The 15,345-nt window shown below is 46.4% G+C and overlaps 2 protein-coding genes across 4 annotated transcripts in view; both read right to left on the bottom strand.

The window, feature by feature from the left end:
- LOC147309284 (phospholipid phosphatase-related protein type 5-like) overlaps nt 1–1,281 on the bottom strand; it is a 23,984-nt gene extending 22,703 nt beyond the window's left edge. Inside the window, exon 1 of the mRNA XM_086270710.1 lies at nt 1,146–1,281. The gene's annotated coding sequence lies outside the window, so the exon portion shown is untranslated. The remainder of the gene's footprint in view (nt 1–1,145) is intronic.
- tyw3 (tRNA-yW synthesizing protein 3 homolog (S. cerevisiae)) lies at nt 1,225–15,345 on the bottom strand. Of its 3 annotated transcripts, none has more exons than XR_015125945.1 (7): nt 14,315–15,345; nt 13,709–13,789; nt 13,526–13,624; nt 11,842–11,913; nt 10,199–10,332; nt 8,739–10,100; nt 1,225–1,353 (listed from the first exon to the last, which is right to left on the bottom strand). XR_015125945.1 is itself a non-coding variant. In XM_086270711.1 (6 exons), exons 1-6 carry the CDS (start codon nt 14,480–14,482, stop codon nt 9,854–9,856), a joined length of 801 nt encoding a protein of 266 aa, XP_086126837.1. In that variant the 5' UTR covers nt 14,483–15,345; the 3' UTR covers nt 6,273–9,853. The 3 variants fall into 3 exon arrangements, 1 of the variants encoding a protein (XP_086126837.1); XR_015125946.1 differs by having other exon boundaries at nt 8,739–10,097; nt 14,315–15,324; XM_086270711.1 differs by lacking the exon at nt 1,225–1,353 and having other exon boundaries at nt 6,273–10,100.

The following is a 15,345-nucleotide window of genomic DNA, read 5'->3' as shown; positions in this document are numbered from 1 at the left end:
GCCTGACATGTCTACTTAGATCAAAAAACTGTTTCAAAAAGCTACTGAAAATAATGGGAAACCCATCTGATAACCCAGCCATGGGGGAGCCACAGGCCAGTGGAGTCCCAGTGCTAGTCCTAAGCCCAGATAAATGGGGAGGTTCCCTGGTACTCAGGTTGTTGCACTTTACTTATTGTATTATTTATTGTATTTTCTTATTACTTGTCATTTCTGTTTGTTAAAAAACCAAAACAAAAAACCCAACTATTTATTTATTACTAAAAAAAACAAACAAAACAAAACCCTTCCTCTTCTTCATTATTTTTGTTTCTTTTCACTCCGGGACCGTGTGTACATAATTTTGTTCCACCTCATGTTAACATGTGATGCGAATGACAAATAAAGCTCCTTGAATCCCTGTGTATGATCCACAAACAGGATACCCTTTATATGCTGGACATTATCTTACAATTTGTCACGTCCATAATAATATCCCTATAATATGAAGCATCTCGCATTATGCAATTAAAAATGACAGAAATCTCTATATCAATAACAAAGTAATTTATGATATGAAAAAGGTTCTTTGTTACATGTATTAGGTCCAAGTCAGTTTTTTTGTTTTGTTTTTTTAAATGTTTACTCCGGTATCGGGCATCCTGCACCAGCTATCCGATTTGGAGCGTAGCAGAGACATTTCTGCACTGCTCGGGGAAAGGCAAACTCAGAAACAGCGTTTACCTGTCGAGTTAGGCCAACTAGGACAAAAACAAACAAAACGAAGAAGAAAAAAAGACCAAATTAGATCTTAAATATGAATAACCTCTTGTCAATTGTCTTCAGCAGGGAGAAAGCATCTAAACTACTAGGTTGATTAATATGAAAGTCACAAGGCAGAAATCAGCAAACTGCTGCTTCACCGATTCCCAAAGAGCCATTAGTTGAATAGCTCAAAGCCTAATTTTCTAGAGATAAAATAAATAAGCCAAACCATTTGCAGTGAAATATATTTCTATTCCGATTTGTTGGATCTTCCAACGATAGCCTGCTGTTGTATATTCAAGCAGAACATACAGCAGAAGGCCATTTTTAAGCAGTTTAACCAACTTGGACAATTTTTAAAGTTCTGGGTTACAAAAGTCCCCTAACCTTTAAGAACTTACCAGTGCTTCATTTGCCTCTAGTCATTGCAGAGTTGCCTCTGCATTGTTCATCTCATCTATGTTGTTAAAAGGCTAATCCAGAGGCAATACACCGGCATCAACAGGTTCAGTGCTGCAAGATTAACGGAGGCTCTGAACTCCTCACGGAGGTCCCCGACTTCTCTGATCAGCTCTCTCCCCATGGTTATACATTTTTAGAAGGCTGCATCTGTTAAAAAAAAAAACAATAACACAAAGAATACTGGCTTGTGATAAACTGGACAAGCATTGTGATGAGAAAAACAACGATATTCATAAGTGATGGCTTCACATTTTGCATTCATGTTCAAGTAGTTCAATCTGTTAGAACTATTTACAATTTAGCCTGTTCATAAAATGTCATAGTACAAAATTTTAGAACTGGCCTGAGACTCTCTGGAATCTAAAAAAGCAAAATAAGATGATATTCAGCAGCATAAATTAGTGTTTTGAAGTTAAGATTACAATGTAATTGTGATGCAGCTTATTGTTTCAAAGCATACAGTCGTTAGAAAAGGTACTGAACGCAGACTATTTGCTGGGGAGGCTGCATAGCTGTGTAGGTTGGCGAAAGGAGCTGGCCGGGGGATCATGATGGTTGCTAGTAGTGGGTTGGGGGGGCAGACTGCAGAGTGGTGGAGCCTGTTTAGAAACATGTTTAAAAATTGTCACACTGCGACTGAACGGACTCACGCGCAGGCTCTAGGTCTTGAAAGCACAAGAGTCTTTATTATGATACACCAGGTGATTATTTACAAAAGTGAGGGGAAAGCCGGGCTCCGGGGGTCCACACCACGAACGGGAAAGACGCCGATAGTCACACACACACACTCCGTCCACTCCTCTTCACACTCCACTCACTCGGGTAACACAGGGGTTGGTCCAGGGAATCTGTACACAGAGACACGAAGGGATAGTAAGGCAAATCGCTGTGAAAGCACTCTAGAAGTAATTGAGCTGGGGTTACACTGACGAGGGTCGGCAACGGTCCAGCGACGAGAAACACAGAGCTGCCATCTTATAAAGGAGCTGGATCACTCGTGATGAGCCACAGGTGCGTGGGCCAAGAGCAGGAGCCCACAGGTGAGCTCCGCCCAGGCAGAGGGAGGAGGGAAAGGGGAGAAGGGAGAGAGCAGGAACAAAAAAAAGAATACAAAAACATATGTAGCCATACTGAGCCGACCGGGTAGGCACAGGGACCCTGACAGCACCCCCCCTCAACGGGAGCCTCCCGGCGACCCACCGGGCTTACGAGGGTGCCGGCAGTGGAAGTCACGGAGCAGGCGCCGACACAAGACAGCCGAGCGAGGCACCCAGGAGCGCTCCTCCGGCCCGTAGCCCTCCCAATCGACCAAATACTGGACCCCCCGCCCCCAGCGCCGGGAGTCCATAATGCGGGAGACGCCATACGCCGGCAGCCCATCAACGAACCGGGCGGGAGGCGGGGGCCCGGAAGGAGGGCACAAAGGACTGGAGAGCAAGGGCTTAATCTGGGAGACATGGAAAACGTCGTGGACACGCATGTTGCGTGGAAGGTTCAACTGAACAGACACAGGGTTCACAAGCGCACCGATTTCGAATGGCCCAATAAAAGCTGGAGACAGTTTCTTGGACTCCGCCCGGAGGGGCACATAGCGGGTGGACAGCCATACCTTTTGTCGGACCGCATGTGTCCGATGGCGGTCCGCGAGCTGTTTGTTACGTGCCTTCGTCCGGAGGAGGGCAGCTCGGGTGGTTCTCCACACCCGGCGACATCTACGCAGGTGGTGTTGGACGGACGGCATAGAGAGGTCACCCTCAACGGCTGGAAAGAGCGGAGGCTGGAATCCTAATGACGCCTCAAAAGGTGAAACTCCAGTGGCTGAGGAAGTCAGGCAATTGTGGGCGTACTCAATCCATGGCAGATGTTCACTCCAGGTCGTTTGATTTGTGGACAGCACACACCGCAGAGCAGCCTCCAGTTCGTGGCTCGCCCGCTCAGCTTGCCCGTTAGTCTGGGGATGGAATCCAGAGGACAGACTAACCTTAGCGCCGAGGGCGGAGCAAAACTCCCTCCAGACCCGCGACGTGAACTGGGGGCCACGGTCTGACACAATGTCCTCTGGAATTCCATGGAGGCGGAACACATGCGTGGTGAGGAGGTGAGCGGTCTCCAGGGCCGTAGGCAGCTTGAACAAGGCAACGAAATGGACAGCTTTAGAAAACCTGTCCACAATGGTTAGAAAATCCAAGGCTATGTGGGACCAAGGCCGTCCCGGAGTGGGTAGTGGTCGTAGCAATCCGGAGGGGGGTTGGTTAGACAACTTGTTATGGGCGCAGGTCGTGCAGGCGGCAACGTATTCCCGTGCATCCCGAGCCAAAGTGGGCCACCAGAAGTAATGCTGGAGGAATTGTATGGTTCGGTGTACCCCCGGGTGACAGGTGAACCGGGCGGCGTGTGCCCATTGCAGTACCTGAGAACGAACAGAGGAGGGCACAAACAACTGACCTGGGGGCCCGGTCCCGGGATCTGGTTCTGTTTTCTGAGCTTCCTTAATCTGAGATTCGATTTCCCAGGTCACCGTGCCGATGGAGCAGGAGGCTGGAAGAATCGGACCTGGCTCGGGTTCCGCTTCAGAGGAGTCATACAGTCGGGAGAGGGCGTCTGGCTTCACATTGCGGCTCCCGGGTCTGTGAGTAATTGAAAAGTTGAAACTCGTGAAAAAGAGAGCCCACCTCGCTTGCCGGGGATTGAGTCGCTTTGCGGCTCGGAGATACTCCAGGTTTCTGTGGTCTGTCCACACGATGAATGGTTGAGTGGCTCCCTCTAGCCAATGTCTCCATTCCTCCAGTGCTAACTTGATAGCCAGAAGTTCCCGGTCTCCAACATCATAATTACGCTCTGCTGGGGAGAGACGGTGAGAGAAAAAGGCGCACGGGTGGAGCTTACCCTCCGTCCGTTGGGACAACACCGCTCCGACCCCGGAATCTGACGCGTCCACCTCAACGACGAACTGTTGTTTGAGGTCGGGTTGGCAGAGGATAGGCGCTCTAGCGAACCGTTCTTTGAGATGTAGGAAGGCCTCCTGCGCAGACTGGTCCCACTGAAAAGACACTTTAGGAGAAGTGATTCTGGTTAAAGGCAGAGCGAGTTTACTGATATCTCGAATGAAGCGGCGGTAGAAGTTGGCAAAGCCTAAAAAGCGCTGGAGCTGTCGACGGTTTGGGGGTTCGGGCCAGGTAAGCACTGTTTGGACTTTCGCTGGGTCTGGTTTTAGATCACCCCGCTCTATTATGTATCCGAGAAAGGCCACGGAGTCCACATGAAAGTCACATTTTTCGCTTTTCACAAACAGTCTGTTTTCTAGCAAACGCTGCAGAATCTGTCTGACGTGTGTCTCGTGCTCCGCCACTGTTTTAGAGAAGATAAGTAGACAAACGCGCACCGATTGATAAAGTCCCGGAGGACGTCATTTACGAGGGCCTGGAAAACTGCTGGGGCATTAGTCAGCCCAAAGGGCATCACCAGGTACTCAAAATGCCCCAGATGGGTGTTGAAAGCGGAGGGACTTGTCCTTCTTTTCTACAAAGAAGAAGCCAGCTGCCACAGGGGAAGAGGACGGCCGGATTATGCCTGCTGCCAGTGAGTCCGTGATGTATTTCTCCATAGATGCTCTCTCAGGTTGGGAGAGACTATAAAGGCAACAGGTGGGAAGTGTGGCGCCTGGGAGAAGATCAATGGCGCAGTCATACGGCCGATGAGGTGGTAACGATTGTGCACGATCTTTACGAAAAACCTCAGCCAAGTTGTGATACACAGGTGGAACAGAGGTGAGATCCGGAGGCTCAGACAGGTTATTTGGAGGAGACGCGGAGGGCGGAGTAGCAGCCCGGAGGCAATTCATGTGACAATCCACTCCCCAGCCCACCACGCATTCGGATTTCCAGTCAATATGAGGGTTATGCTGTCGCAACCAGGGATGACCTAAGACAAGCGGTGTTTGAGGAGCTTTAAACACGAATAGGCTTAGCACCTCGGTGTGGTTGCCGGAGAGTGTGAGTGACACGGGCTCTGAGACATGGGTTATATCAGGCAGCTGCTATCCAGATAAGGCAGTGACATGTAAACGATGAGGTAGAGGGTCAGAACCAACTCCTAATTCTTCCGCGAGGGCTGAATCGATAAAGTTCTGTTCCGCGCCGGAGTCAATTAACGCCATCACAGAATGGGTCTTTGTGCAGACTGTTAACTTGGCCAGTAACATTAAGCGCGGAAGGGAGCTTTTACTAGACAGGTCGCCCACCAGTACTCCCTTAACTACGGGCGGGCGCCCCCTTTTGGTCGAGATGGACAGGTGGCAATGAAGTGGCCTTTACGGTCGCAATACAGGCACTCACCAGACACCATGCGTCGCTGACGTTCCGCGGGTGTTAGCCGTGAGCGACCCAGCTGCATGGGCTGCTCGCCTTCCTTGCTTAGCTCGCCACTGTGGGCAGCACTGGGTTTAGCCCTCCACTCCCCCGCTGGTGGGTCCATGAGCACCCGTGGCTCCTGAAAGGCCCGCCCCCGGAGGTCTCTGCGAGCCCGAAGGTGATCATCTAATTTAATGCACAGAGCCATTAGAGAGTCAAGAGAGGCAGGCAGGTCATGCATTATCAGTTCGCCTTTCAATTCATCACAGATGTTATTTAGCAAGGCACTCTTCAGCGCTTCCTGCCCCCACCCCGTTTGCTCAGCCAAAACCCAGAAATCGACAGAATAATCCGATATCCTACGTCTACCTTGTTTGAGATTTAACAGGCGTTGAGCGGCGGCAGCAGCCTCGGATCCTTTGTCAAAAACGCTCTTAAACTTAGACAAAAAAATCGGGGTAGGAGATTTCGGGGTGGGATCGCAGCACTGCCTGGGCCCACTGTAGTGCGCGATCACGTAACAGTTGCACAAAGAATGAAATCTTATCTCCATCACCAGGGTACAAGTGAATTTGCTGACGAAAAAAATAAGTGAGTTGTGTGGGTTATCCAGTCCACCAGGCGTAAGTCCGCTGGATCCATTTTGTGGTTGCTCCGTACTGTCACGGCTGGGGCAGCAGTCGTGTGGTGTAGTGAGAAAAGGATCCAAAGTGCAGGTACTGGCTGGGGTGTGAGTAAGTGTTTATTTGTAATGAAAGTACAAAACAGGATATAAGGAACAAGGAGCAACTAAAGCCTAGACTGGGAAAACTAATAAACAAACCTGAAAACGTGAGGACACGCAGGGAAAGGCGCACAGAGAGATGCAAGGAATACCAAAATACACAGACGGCACAACGACAAACAGAGGCAAACACACACTATAAATACAAACCAGGTAATGAGGAAATGACACGCAGGGGTGGACACAGCTGGAACTAATGGGCATAATGAGGCACAGACCTACAAAGTAAAACAGGAACCTCACAGACTGTTTTACAACACAAAACTCGGAGACACGAACAGAGCACAGAGAGAAGACACAGGTAGGGATAATAAGACACGAGAACTAAACCCAAAGAATTAATACAAAATCAGAATAAACTAGAAAATAATAACAATGCACTCAAAACGCTGGGTCATCGACCCAGGACCATGACAACTAAGGCCTTAAATCAGAAGTACCTGACTAAAGCAGATGACTCGTAATCTGGAGAGGAAATGGCGTGTCACAAATTTAGAGGATCATCATTTAGCCTGGAGAAATAGTTTGCTGCTTTATAAGAAAGCCCTCCGCAAAGCCAGAACATCTTACTATTCATCACTGATTGAAGAAAATAAGAACAACCCTAGGTTTCTCTTCAGCTCTGTAGCCAGGCTGACAAAAAGTCAGAGCTCTTTTGAGCCAACCATCCCTTTAACGTTAACTAGTAATGACTTCATGAACTTCTTCACAAATAAAATTTTTATCATTAGAGAAAAAATTACCAGTAATCATCCCACAGATGTAATATTATCTACAGCTACTCTTAGTACCATTGATGTTAAGTTTTTTTTTTTTTTTTTTTTTTTTTATTTATTTATTGTCATTGTCAAGAACAATGAAATTGCGTTTGGGGCTTCCATACAACCCAAAAAAAAAAGAAGAAAATAATAAATACCCCTTAAAACCCAAGTGTACATATTTAACCCAGTGTGACTCCAATGCAATAAGACAATCCTTAGCAATAATGTTCGTAGAAATTCAGACAAAGACCTGAGAAACATGACAAAATACAACAATGCAACCCATTCAATATTATTGTACTGTGAGATATGATATCAGATATGATAGTTATCTATTTAAGAAAGAGGGGGGGGGGGAAGAGAATAAAGATATGATGCACCAATGCAGACCAGTTCATTGCTATTAAGAAGTTGGATATGGTTATTGTCCGTGAGAGGGGGGCAGAGAGTTCAGGAGCCTCACAGCCTGTGGATACAGGCTGTTGGCCAGTCTGGATGTTAGACTCTTTTTCTCTAATTGATCTTTCTGAGTTAACTTCAATAATTACTTCCTCCAAACCATCAACGTGTCTTTTAGACCCCATTCCTACAAAACTGCTCAAAGAAGTCCTGCCATTAATTAATTCTTCGATCTTAAATATGATCAACCTATCTCTAATAATCAGCTATGTACCACAGGCCTTCAAGCTGGCTGTAGTTAAACCTTTACTCAAAAAGCATCTCTAGACCCAGCAGTCTTAGCTAATTATAGGCCAATCTCCAACCTTCCTTTCATATCAAACATCCTTGAAAGAGTAGCACACTCACAACTGTGGTTCAAGACCTGCGACCGCACTCATGCCTCAACAAGACGCAATAAGAAACGGCCGCAGCGCTTCAGGCACAGAAGCAATCGTGATGACATTTTGGATTAGGACTTGCAGCAAAGCTTCAATTTTTCAACATGAAACATAAAATTGTGACACTGAGCTGCTAACACGTTTTAGAAGCCCCAAAAAACACTAAAAACATGTTTTTTAAAAAAAAAATACATCAGGAGTAAATCTAAAATTGCTCCTAATTCACTAAATGCCAACTCTGGTACAAAAGGCTCAATAAGCGCTCTGCACTGGGAGTAAAAGGACGAGTTATTTCTCTGCAGGAACACGCAAGCCTTCCTTCAGGGTTAATTATGTGCTTATAAATGCATTCCACAATCTTCAAGTCGGCAACAATCGCCATGAGTGTTAGAGACACGCCCACTGCACTCAAAGCTGGAGACAAAACCAAATCCGGCACAGAAACAGAGACCGATCACCTCCCGTGGCCTTACTCATGACTTTATATTCTTCTGTGAAAAGCTGTGAGAATTATTCTTTAATCCTTGAAAGAGTAGTTGTCAAACAGCTAACAGATCATCTGCAGAGGTTTATTTGAAGAGTTTCAGTCAGGTTTCAGAGCTCATCACAGCACAGAAACAGCTTTAGTGAAGGTTACAAATGATCTTCTTATGGCCTCTGACAGTGGACTCATCTCTGTGCTTGTCCTGCTAGACCTCAGTGCAGCGTTCGATACTGTCGACCATAATATCCTATTAGAGCGATTAGAACATATACAGAACATATACATGTATATATGTATATATATCTGTATATATACCTGGAGTTGCCCACCCCTGCTCTGGACACTTGCAGTCGTCACACATGGAAATCAAATGTGTGATAAGCTGCAGGATTCAAACACAAGTGTAACTTATAAACACATGTTCATACTTTTATTCCACAATCAGAGAGAAAGAAACAGAGAGAGAGTGCAGGACAGACAGACAGGTGACAGTCTCAGGTGTACACACTGCTACACAACAGCACAGAGAAGCAGGATTTAGTGTTTGTGTTATTACGAGTGTAAACAAGAAGAGTTCCAGATGGTGCAGTGGACACATGTGTGACTGCTGTGATTAAAGCATCTTTCTTTCAGCTTAACGAGTGAACCGTCAGCTCGTTCAAACACACGTTAAAGTCCGTTTGGCTCGACACCACCGAACAGAGGCAGCAATATAACACAGCTCACATTAACAGTGCAGTGAATCCTGCTTGTGCCGTGATGTTCAGGACTGCAAACCGAGCAGCATCACTGACTTTCAGCTCGTTGTGTTTGTGGATATATGACTGACTTTAATTATCCATAAAATGATCACATTTTCTAAGGTCAACTATTGAACGGCCTTTCAATTGGGACAGCCTTCGTCGCGTCGCTGTGACGTAATCGGCCTTAAAATGCAGCCTTTAAGGCGGCAGACCCTGAATTGGGATACAGCCTAAGACTCAGAGATAATCAAAGGAAAGATGTTTCTGAATGTGTGTTGCTAGCATCAAAATATGTTTCAGTAAATACAATGTCTTAGTTTTATGTGCCAGGATTGCTTCATACTGTCAGGTTCTGTATTTCAGGTCACGGTGTTCGCCCTCCATTCTAATGTAACTCAAGTCAATCATTTTTCTGAGCACTGCTGCACTCTAGTGGTCACAGCATGTAAATAAACTCTAAGTTCACATATTATGCTTTGAATTATTTTTTCATTCTATACACAAATAAGAAATCAAATAACTGATCCCTTCAGTCTTTTCTGTTTTGGTATTTGCTTTAATGTCGTTGTTACCATGGTGATCACAGTGATGAAAGCCCATCATCACTGCAACACTAGCAATCTCTAAAACTGAAAACTGGAAACTCTAGAATCCAGTGAAACCAGTCTGTGAAACTGAGCCATTAGTTCACGTGAACAGATCCAGACAGTCTTCTAGCCCTGGCACACTACAGTCCCCATCACCATGGCAACCGTCTGTCTCATGCTGCTCCCTCTTTCGCCTCCGTTTATATACACTAGTTTTTTTCCTCTCCTCCTTTTCCTCCTCTTCGTCTGTCCCCTTTTCTGTCTCCGGAGCATCATGAGGATCTTGGATCTGGACTCTTTGGAGTTTCTCTGTTAGCAGGGCTGAGTGGAGGTTCTGGTAGAACCTGCTGGCAGCAGAGAGAGAGAGAGAAAAATCACATGTTTGACAGGAAATCCAGTGAGACTCCAGTATGCCTCTGACTTTACAGCCAACCAACACACTGACCTGGATATCCTTCTATGGTTCTCCTCCATCTTCTGATTGGCTACCTGTGTTAGATAGGTGATGTATTCCTGTGGAAGTAGGAGCGTTCCATCATGGCTCAGAGGAACCTCCAGGCCATGGGTGCTACGGACTGCCTACAGGGACAAATGCAGTAAAGACATTTTTATTACTATGCTACAGTTTATGGAAGAAATGCCGACAACGAAGGTCTAATTTTACTGAATCATTGTAACTGTATTATACAAAGAGGGCATATACATGTGGGCAGCTGTGGATGCAGAGTGTCGACTACCAGAGGTTCAATCGTTAGCTACTCCAGCCTTCATGTATTCAAGTATCCTAGGCCACAGATACTGAACCCTGTGTGTGTGTGTGTGTGTGTGTGTGTGTGTGTGTGTGTGTGTGTGTGCCAGACAAGGTACTTCTGCAAAGAGCAGCTGGGGATGGAAAATGCGTTCAGCTGAATGCTGCTGTGAGTTGGCCTTATATAGAAGAAACTGAATTGAACTAAAATGAAACCTGAACAAAGCAACTGCATGAACATGTGTGGGACTGAGTGAAAATTTGTGGTAACCTCTGAGTGTCAGTTAGTGTAGAAAAGCCCCCCAAAAGAACCGTCAGTTCTCCGTCACTTATCCAACGGAGCGTTGCAGCGGCTGGAGCCCTGCTGTCATCACAGCATTGTTCTAATGAGACAACATGTCCTGGGAACCTCTCACGGAGATGTAGCCTGGTGGCATCAATCATAACGTCTCAGTACTGCTCTTATACATGATTTCATCCAACACCTAATGGCAGTGGGGCTGCTGCTCTATAGACCACGCCGTGTTAGCAGCGAGCACAGGGCAGGCTGCCACTTGCATGAAGTCTACTTCTGATCCATTCGGCTCAACAGCTGCATCACGACGGCGTGTCATCGTGCAGGAGTCAGCTGACTTTAATGTTCACTGTTTCTGTGCTTTCATCACTACTGTCAAACTCTTATAGTTACATTTCTACTTGTTACTCAGCATCTAGCTTTGATCAATAAGAACACTGTCTGTAAACTGTTAGTCCGATAATCACTGACACTGGAATTCACTTTGATGGCCTTCAACCTCCCCCAAACATCACAGCGACCTCACTCCCACTCATCCTCCTGTGCAAGCCCTCTTACAACAGACATGCACAGCAGGTTACATACATCAGGGCTGCTCAATTAATCGAACTTTAATCACGATTACGATCTGGGCTTTCAACGATCATTAAAAATGACTGAGCCGATTATTAGCCCCTCCCTCATGCTTTACTCTCGCGCTGCTCCGTGTGGAAAATCGAGCGCACCTCTATGCATTTCGAACACGCGTCACAGCAATTAAGAGGACCCGAGGGAAGCTCGGAAAGCTAAGCAGAAGTTATTTGGAGAGTGACTGCTGTTGGTTGAAAAGAGAGGTAAAAAACAAATAATCGAGATCTCAATTTCAGTGAAAATAATCGTGATTATCATTTTTGCCATAATCGAGCAGCCCTAACATACATACAAATATAAACATGGCAATCGTTGAAAATACGACCCCCCCCCCCCACACACACACACACACACTGATAAATGCATCAGTGTAACGAGCCTGGCCAAAAGGATTCAGATTCATTTTTAAGCATACCGTGATGATTTTTCCCTTCTTGCCGACAGTGAGGCCTGAGTTCCTGAAGCCGGAGTCGATGGCCACTGAATGCTGCAGGTGAGACGACATGTTAGACACACACACACAGTTTACCTGGATAAATTATTGAGACTCGATCCTAAACAATCCTCTCTTTGGTGTTAGAGGTGATCCTAATACTTTGTAGTGTGTTGACAATGTTAGAGAATAGTGACACTAAGGCACAGGTGTCGGACTCCAGGCCTGGAGGGCCGGTGTCCTGCAGGTTTTAGATGTGTCCTTGATCCAACACAGCAGATTTAAATGGATAAATTAGCTCCTCAACATGTCTTGAAGTTCTCCAGAAGCCTGTTAATGAACCAATCATGTGATTCAGGTGTGTTGACCCAGGGTGGGATCTAAACCTGCAGGACACCGAAGCCTGGAGTTCGACACCCCTGCACTAAGGCATGAGCTAGCTGCTTTACATAACAGCTGACAGAGGATTTGTCAGCAGCATGTGCCACGTTCAGCAGTGACAGCAGCACTGCATAAAAGCTTTAAGCATTCAAATTAAAGTGTGTCAAAAAGGGTCTTTCTTTGTAAAGGTGTAAAAAGGAAAAACAAAGCAGAATTTATAGGAGTCACAGTTTTCCCTGCAAAGCTAACTGAACACAGTGTGAGAGCATCTCTGTGAGCAGGGCCTCTACAGTGGGCAGTGATCTGCGCTACATGTGTGTCGAATGGCCATAAGTGGGAACAATCGTCACGTCGTAGCCAAAGAAAGAAAACTATAAAACATTACAAATGTCTGAGGTCATCTCAGTAAGGTTTCATCTTAATCAGCTCATCACCACATAAATTGGTTTCACTGAGCGAAATGTATTTTAGCTCCTTTGAAGCGAGGCTGAGTGAGTTTCTGACCCACAGTTAGTGTTTCTCCTTCAGTAGGAGCTATGGCCATAGCAGCACTGACCTGCTCACGAACTACAGAGATGTACTGCAGCATCGTGGGTTTAAAAAACCTTCACTTGTGTGCTAGCATGTTAGGCTTCACCCTGTACCTTTCACAGCTCCTCACGTAAACAGAGCAGTGCGAGAGCACCTGAAGCTGGATGTTGTCAACTACATGACCAAAGGCAACTGGATGGTTCGTGTATGAAACTTGAGTCACAGTGTTACCCACACACAGTTTGGTCTTATTGTTTCACTCTCCTGTATTCTCATATTTCTTACTATGAACAACTAAAACGTCCTTGGTCTCACCATGTCCAACAACCTGAGATGGACCTTCAGCACCTGAAGCCTGGTCAAAGCCCAAAGCCCCACCGCTGCAGAGCTGAAGGAGCTACAGCATGTGGTCCAAGACTGCACAGCGTGTAGTTACGCTGGCAAAAGCCCCATTTACACACGTGCAGGCATCAGCATATACACAGATTACACAGAAACACTGGAGGACTCACCACAGTGAGGAAAGATTTAGGGGATGAAACGTGTGTTCTTCATGTCAGTAAAGATCTTGACTCCTGTCGGTGTTGTGCTTCTTAAATGTTTGCAGAGTCACTGACATATATGAACGGCAGAAACAAGTCACTAAGCATAAGCAAGGGTCACGTTCAAGCCTAAAAGATTAGTAGAGCTGCCTTTGAGAGATAACTAACCAGAAAATGTGACAAATTATTTGTTTCTCCTAAGAAAGACTCACCATCAGCTGTGCGTCTTCCAGCCGTCGGCACTGAACATGGAGTACAAAGGGCTCAAACTTCAACACAGCATCACCGGAGCACCCGGCCAGAGCAGACAGCTAGAAAACACACACACAGGCATGTGATAAAACAGCACATTCAGCCACGACGGGTATTAATCATCAGGACACCACGAGTCTCACCAGGTCCTCTGAGGTACACTTGTGATGTGAGACAAACAGCCAGGCACAGTTCTGTTTCTGGACAGCACTGCTCTCTGGAGCCTAGAGAGGGGGGACAACTGTCATGTTTCAGTACAGATTTCCATGGTTTTTGTTTGTTTGCTCCGACAGCAGTCAGGATGTGGTTTGCTGTCAAACAAACTGCAACTTAAGAAAACACCAGAGAACATGAAACCAAGACAGCAAAACAAAAGGGATGTTGAATACGTCCAACAACGATAATGACGAACGCCTCCCAGAGTGTTGCATCTTGAACCAGTCTGCAGCACTGCAACAGCGATCAGGTCAGACACTTTCACCTCTACAGCTGACGATGTGCTGACAATCAGTCTCAAGTCACACAGTCTGCAAACTACGGCAACCAGGTCAGATCAACCGGAGCCTTCAAATGATTCCAAGAACTGCTCCTCTTCTCCGATCGCTGACAGCACAATGCTCTCCTCTGCAGCTTCATGTTTCAGCTGATTTCAGTTCAGAGGTATTACAGAAATAAAATGTGAAGGCAATCGTTTTCTCCCAGCTATTTGTCATAAACATCCCTCTATAATAAAAGTGTGTGAGACTCACCCCGTCGATGAGGATGACTCTCCCAGAGCAGGAGCTGGTGGTGAAGTACTCCTCCCGGCTGTTGAGCAGAGACACGACGTGCTCGATGGCCTCGTCCACGGCGCCCTTCTTACTCAGGTCCGCTTTGTTCAGGCACTGCTTTTTCCACTGAGCGAAGCTTTTCTCCATAGCTCCGCACGCCGAGCCGCTACTTTAACCTGGTTTGCCTGTCGCATGAGCCGGCCGTCATAAGCTTTCATCCCTTTTTACTTCACGGATGTTAGCTGTTAGCTTCACGGAGGGCTGGTTCTTCTTCTTCAGTGGGACTGGAACCGATGAAGGGCAGTCAGCAGCGACACTGCCATCTGCTGTAGTTAAGTGGAAGTGTAGCTGGGAAGACCGTTTTTTGGGTGATGGCCCTTTTAGAAGCAAGTCTCTCGTCTCGGTAGCCAAAAAGACCTCCATGCAACAATATGAAGTTCTTTGTGTGTCTCTTTTATAATAACAGTGTCCTTGGGGTCATTAGTGTTACTGCTGAAGTTGAAGCATACGCTACTAAGGTATGGTTCTTGGTGACCAACGGGCTGGTTTGAGTATGTCAGAAACTGCTGATTTACTGGGATTTTCACAGTCATTTCTACAGTTTACAGAGAATAGGATGAAAAAGAGGAAATATCCATCGAGCTGCAGTTCTCTGGGTGAAAATGCCAAAGGGCAGAGGAGAAAGGCTAGACTGCCCCAAGCCTGTAGGAGGGCAATAGTAACTTAAAAAGGGCACTTGTTAAAACCAAGGTATGCAGAAAAGCATCTCTCAGTGCAGCAGGTTCAACGCTGAAATGAAACAGATGGACTAAAGTTGCCACAGAAATTGCCACTCCTGTCAACTAAGACCAGTATACTGAGGCTACAGGTCACAAAGACTCACTGAAACTGGACAATAGAGGACTGGAAAAAACATTGCCAGCAATGTTCCCTCTAAGCTGCGCGCGTGCGCAATTGCGCACTGCTGGCACGGTCTCTGCACAGAAAATCTGCGTTGCGCACAAGAAAAA

Source organism: Aulonocara sp. 'chitande type north' Nkhata Bay, linkage group LG18 (assembly GCF_057382095.1).
Source record: "Aulonocara sp. 'chitande type north' Nkhata Bay isolate Kocher_YH1m ecotype deep benthic linkage group LG18, A_spYH_male_GT1.1, whole genome shotgun sequence".
Classification (NCBI taxonomy): Eukaryota; Metazoa; Chordata; class Actinopteri; order Cichliformes; family Cichlidae; genus Aulonocara; species Aulonocara sp. 'chitande type north' Nkhata Bay.
This window is presented reverse-complemented; position numbering and strand designations above follow the sequence as displayed.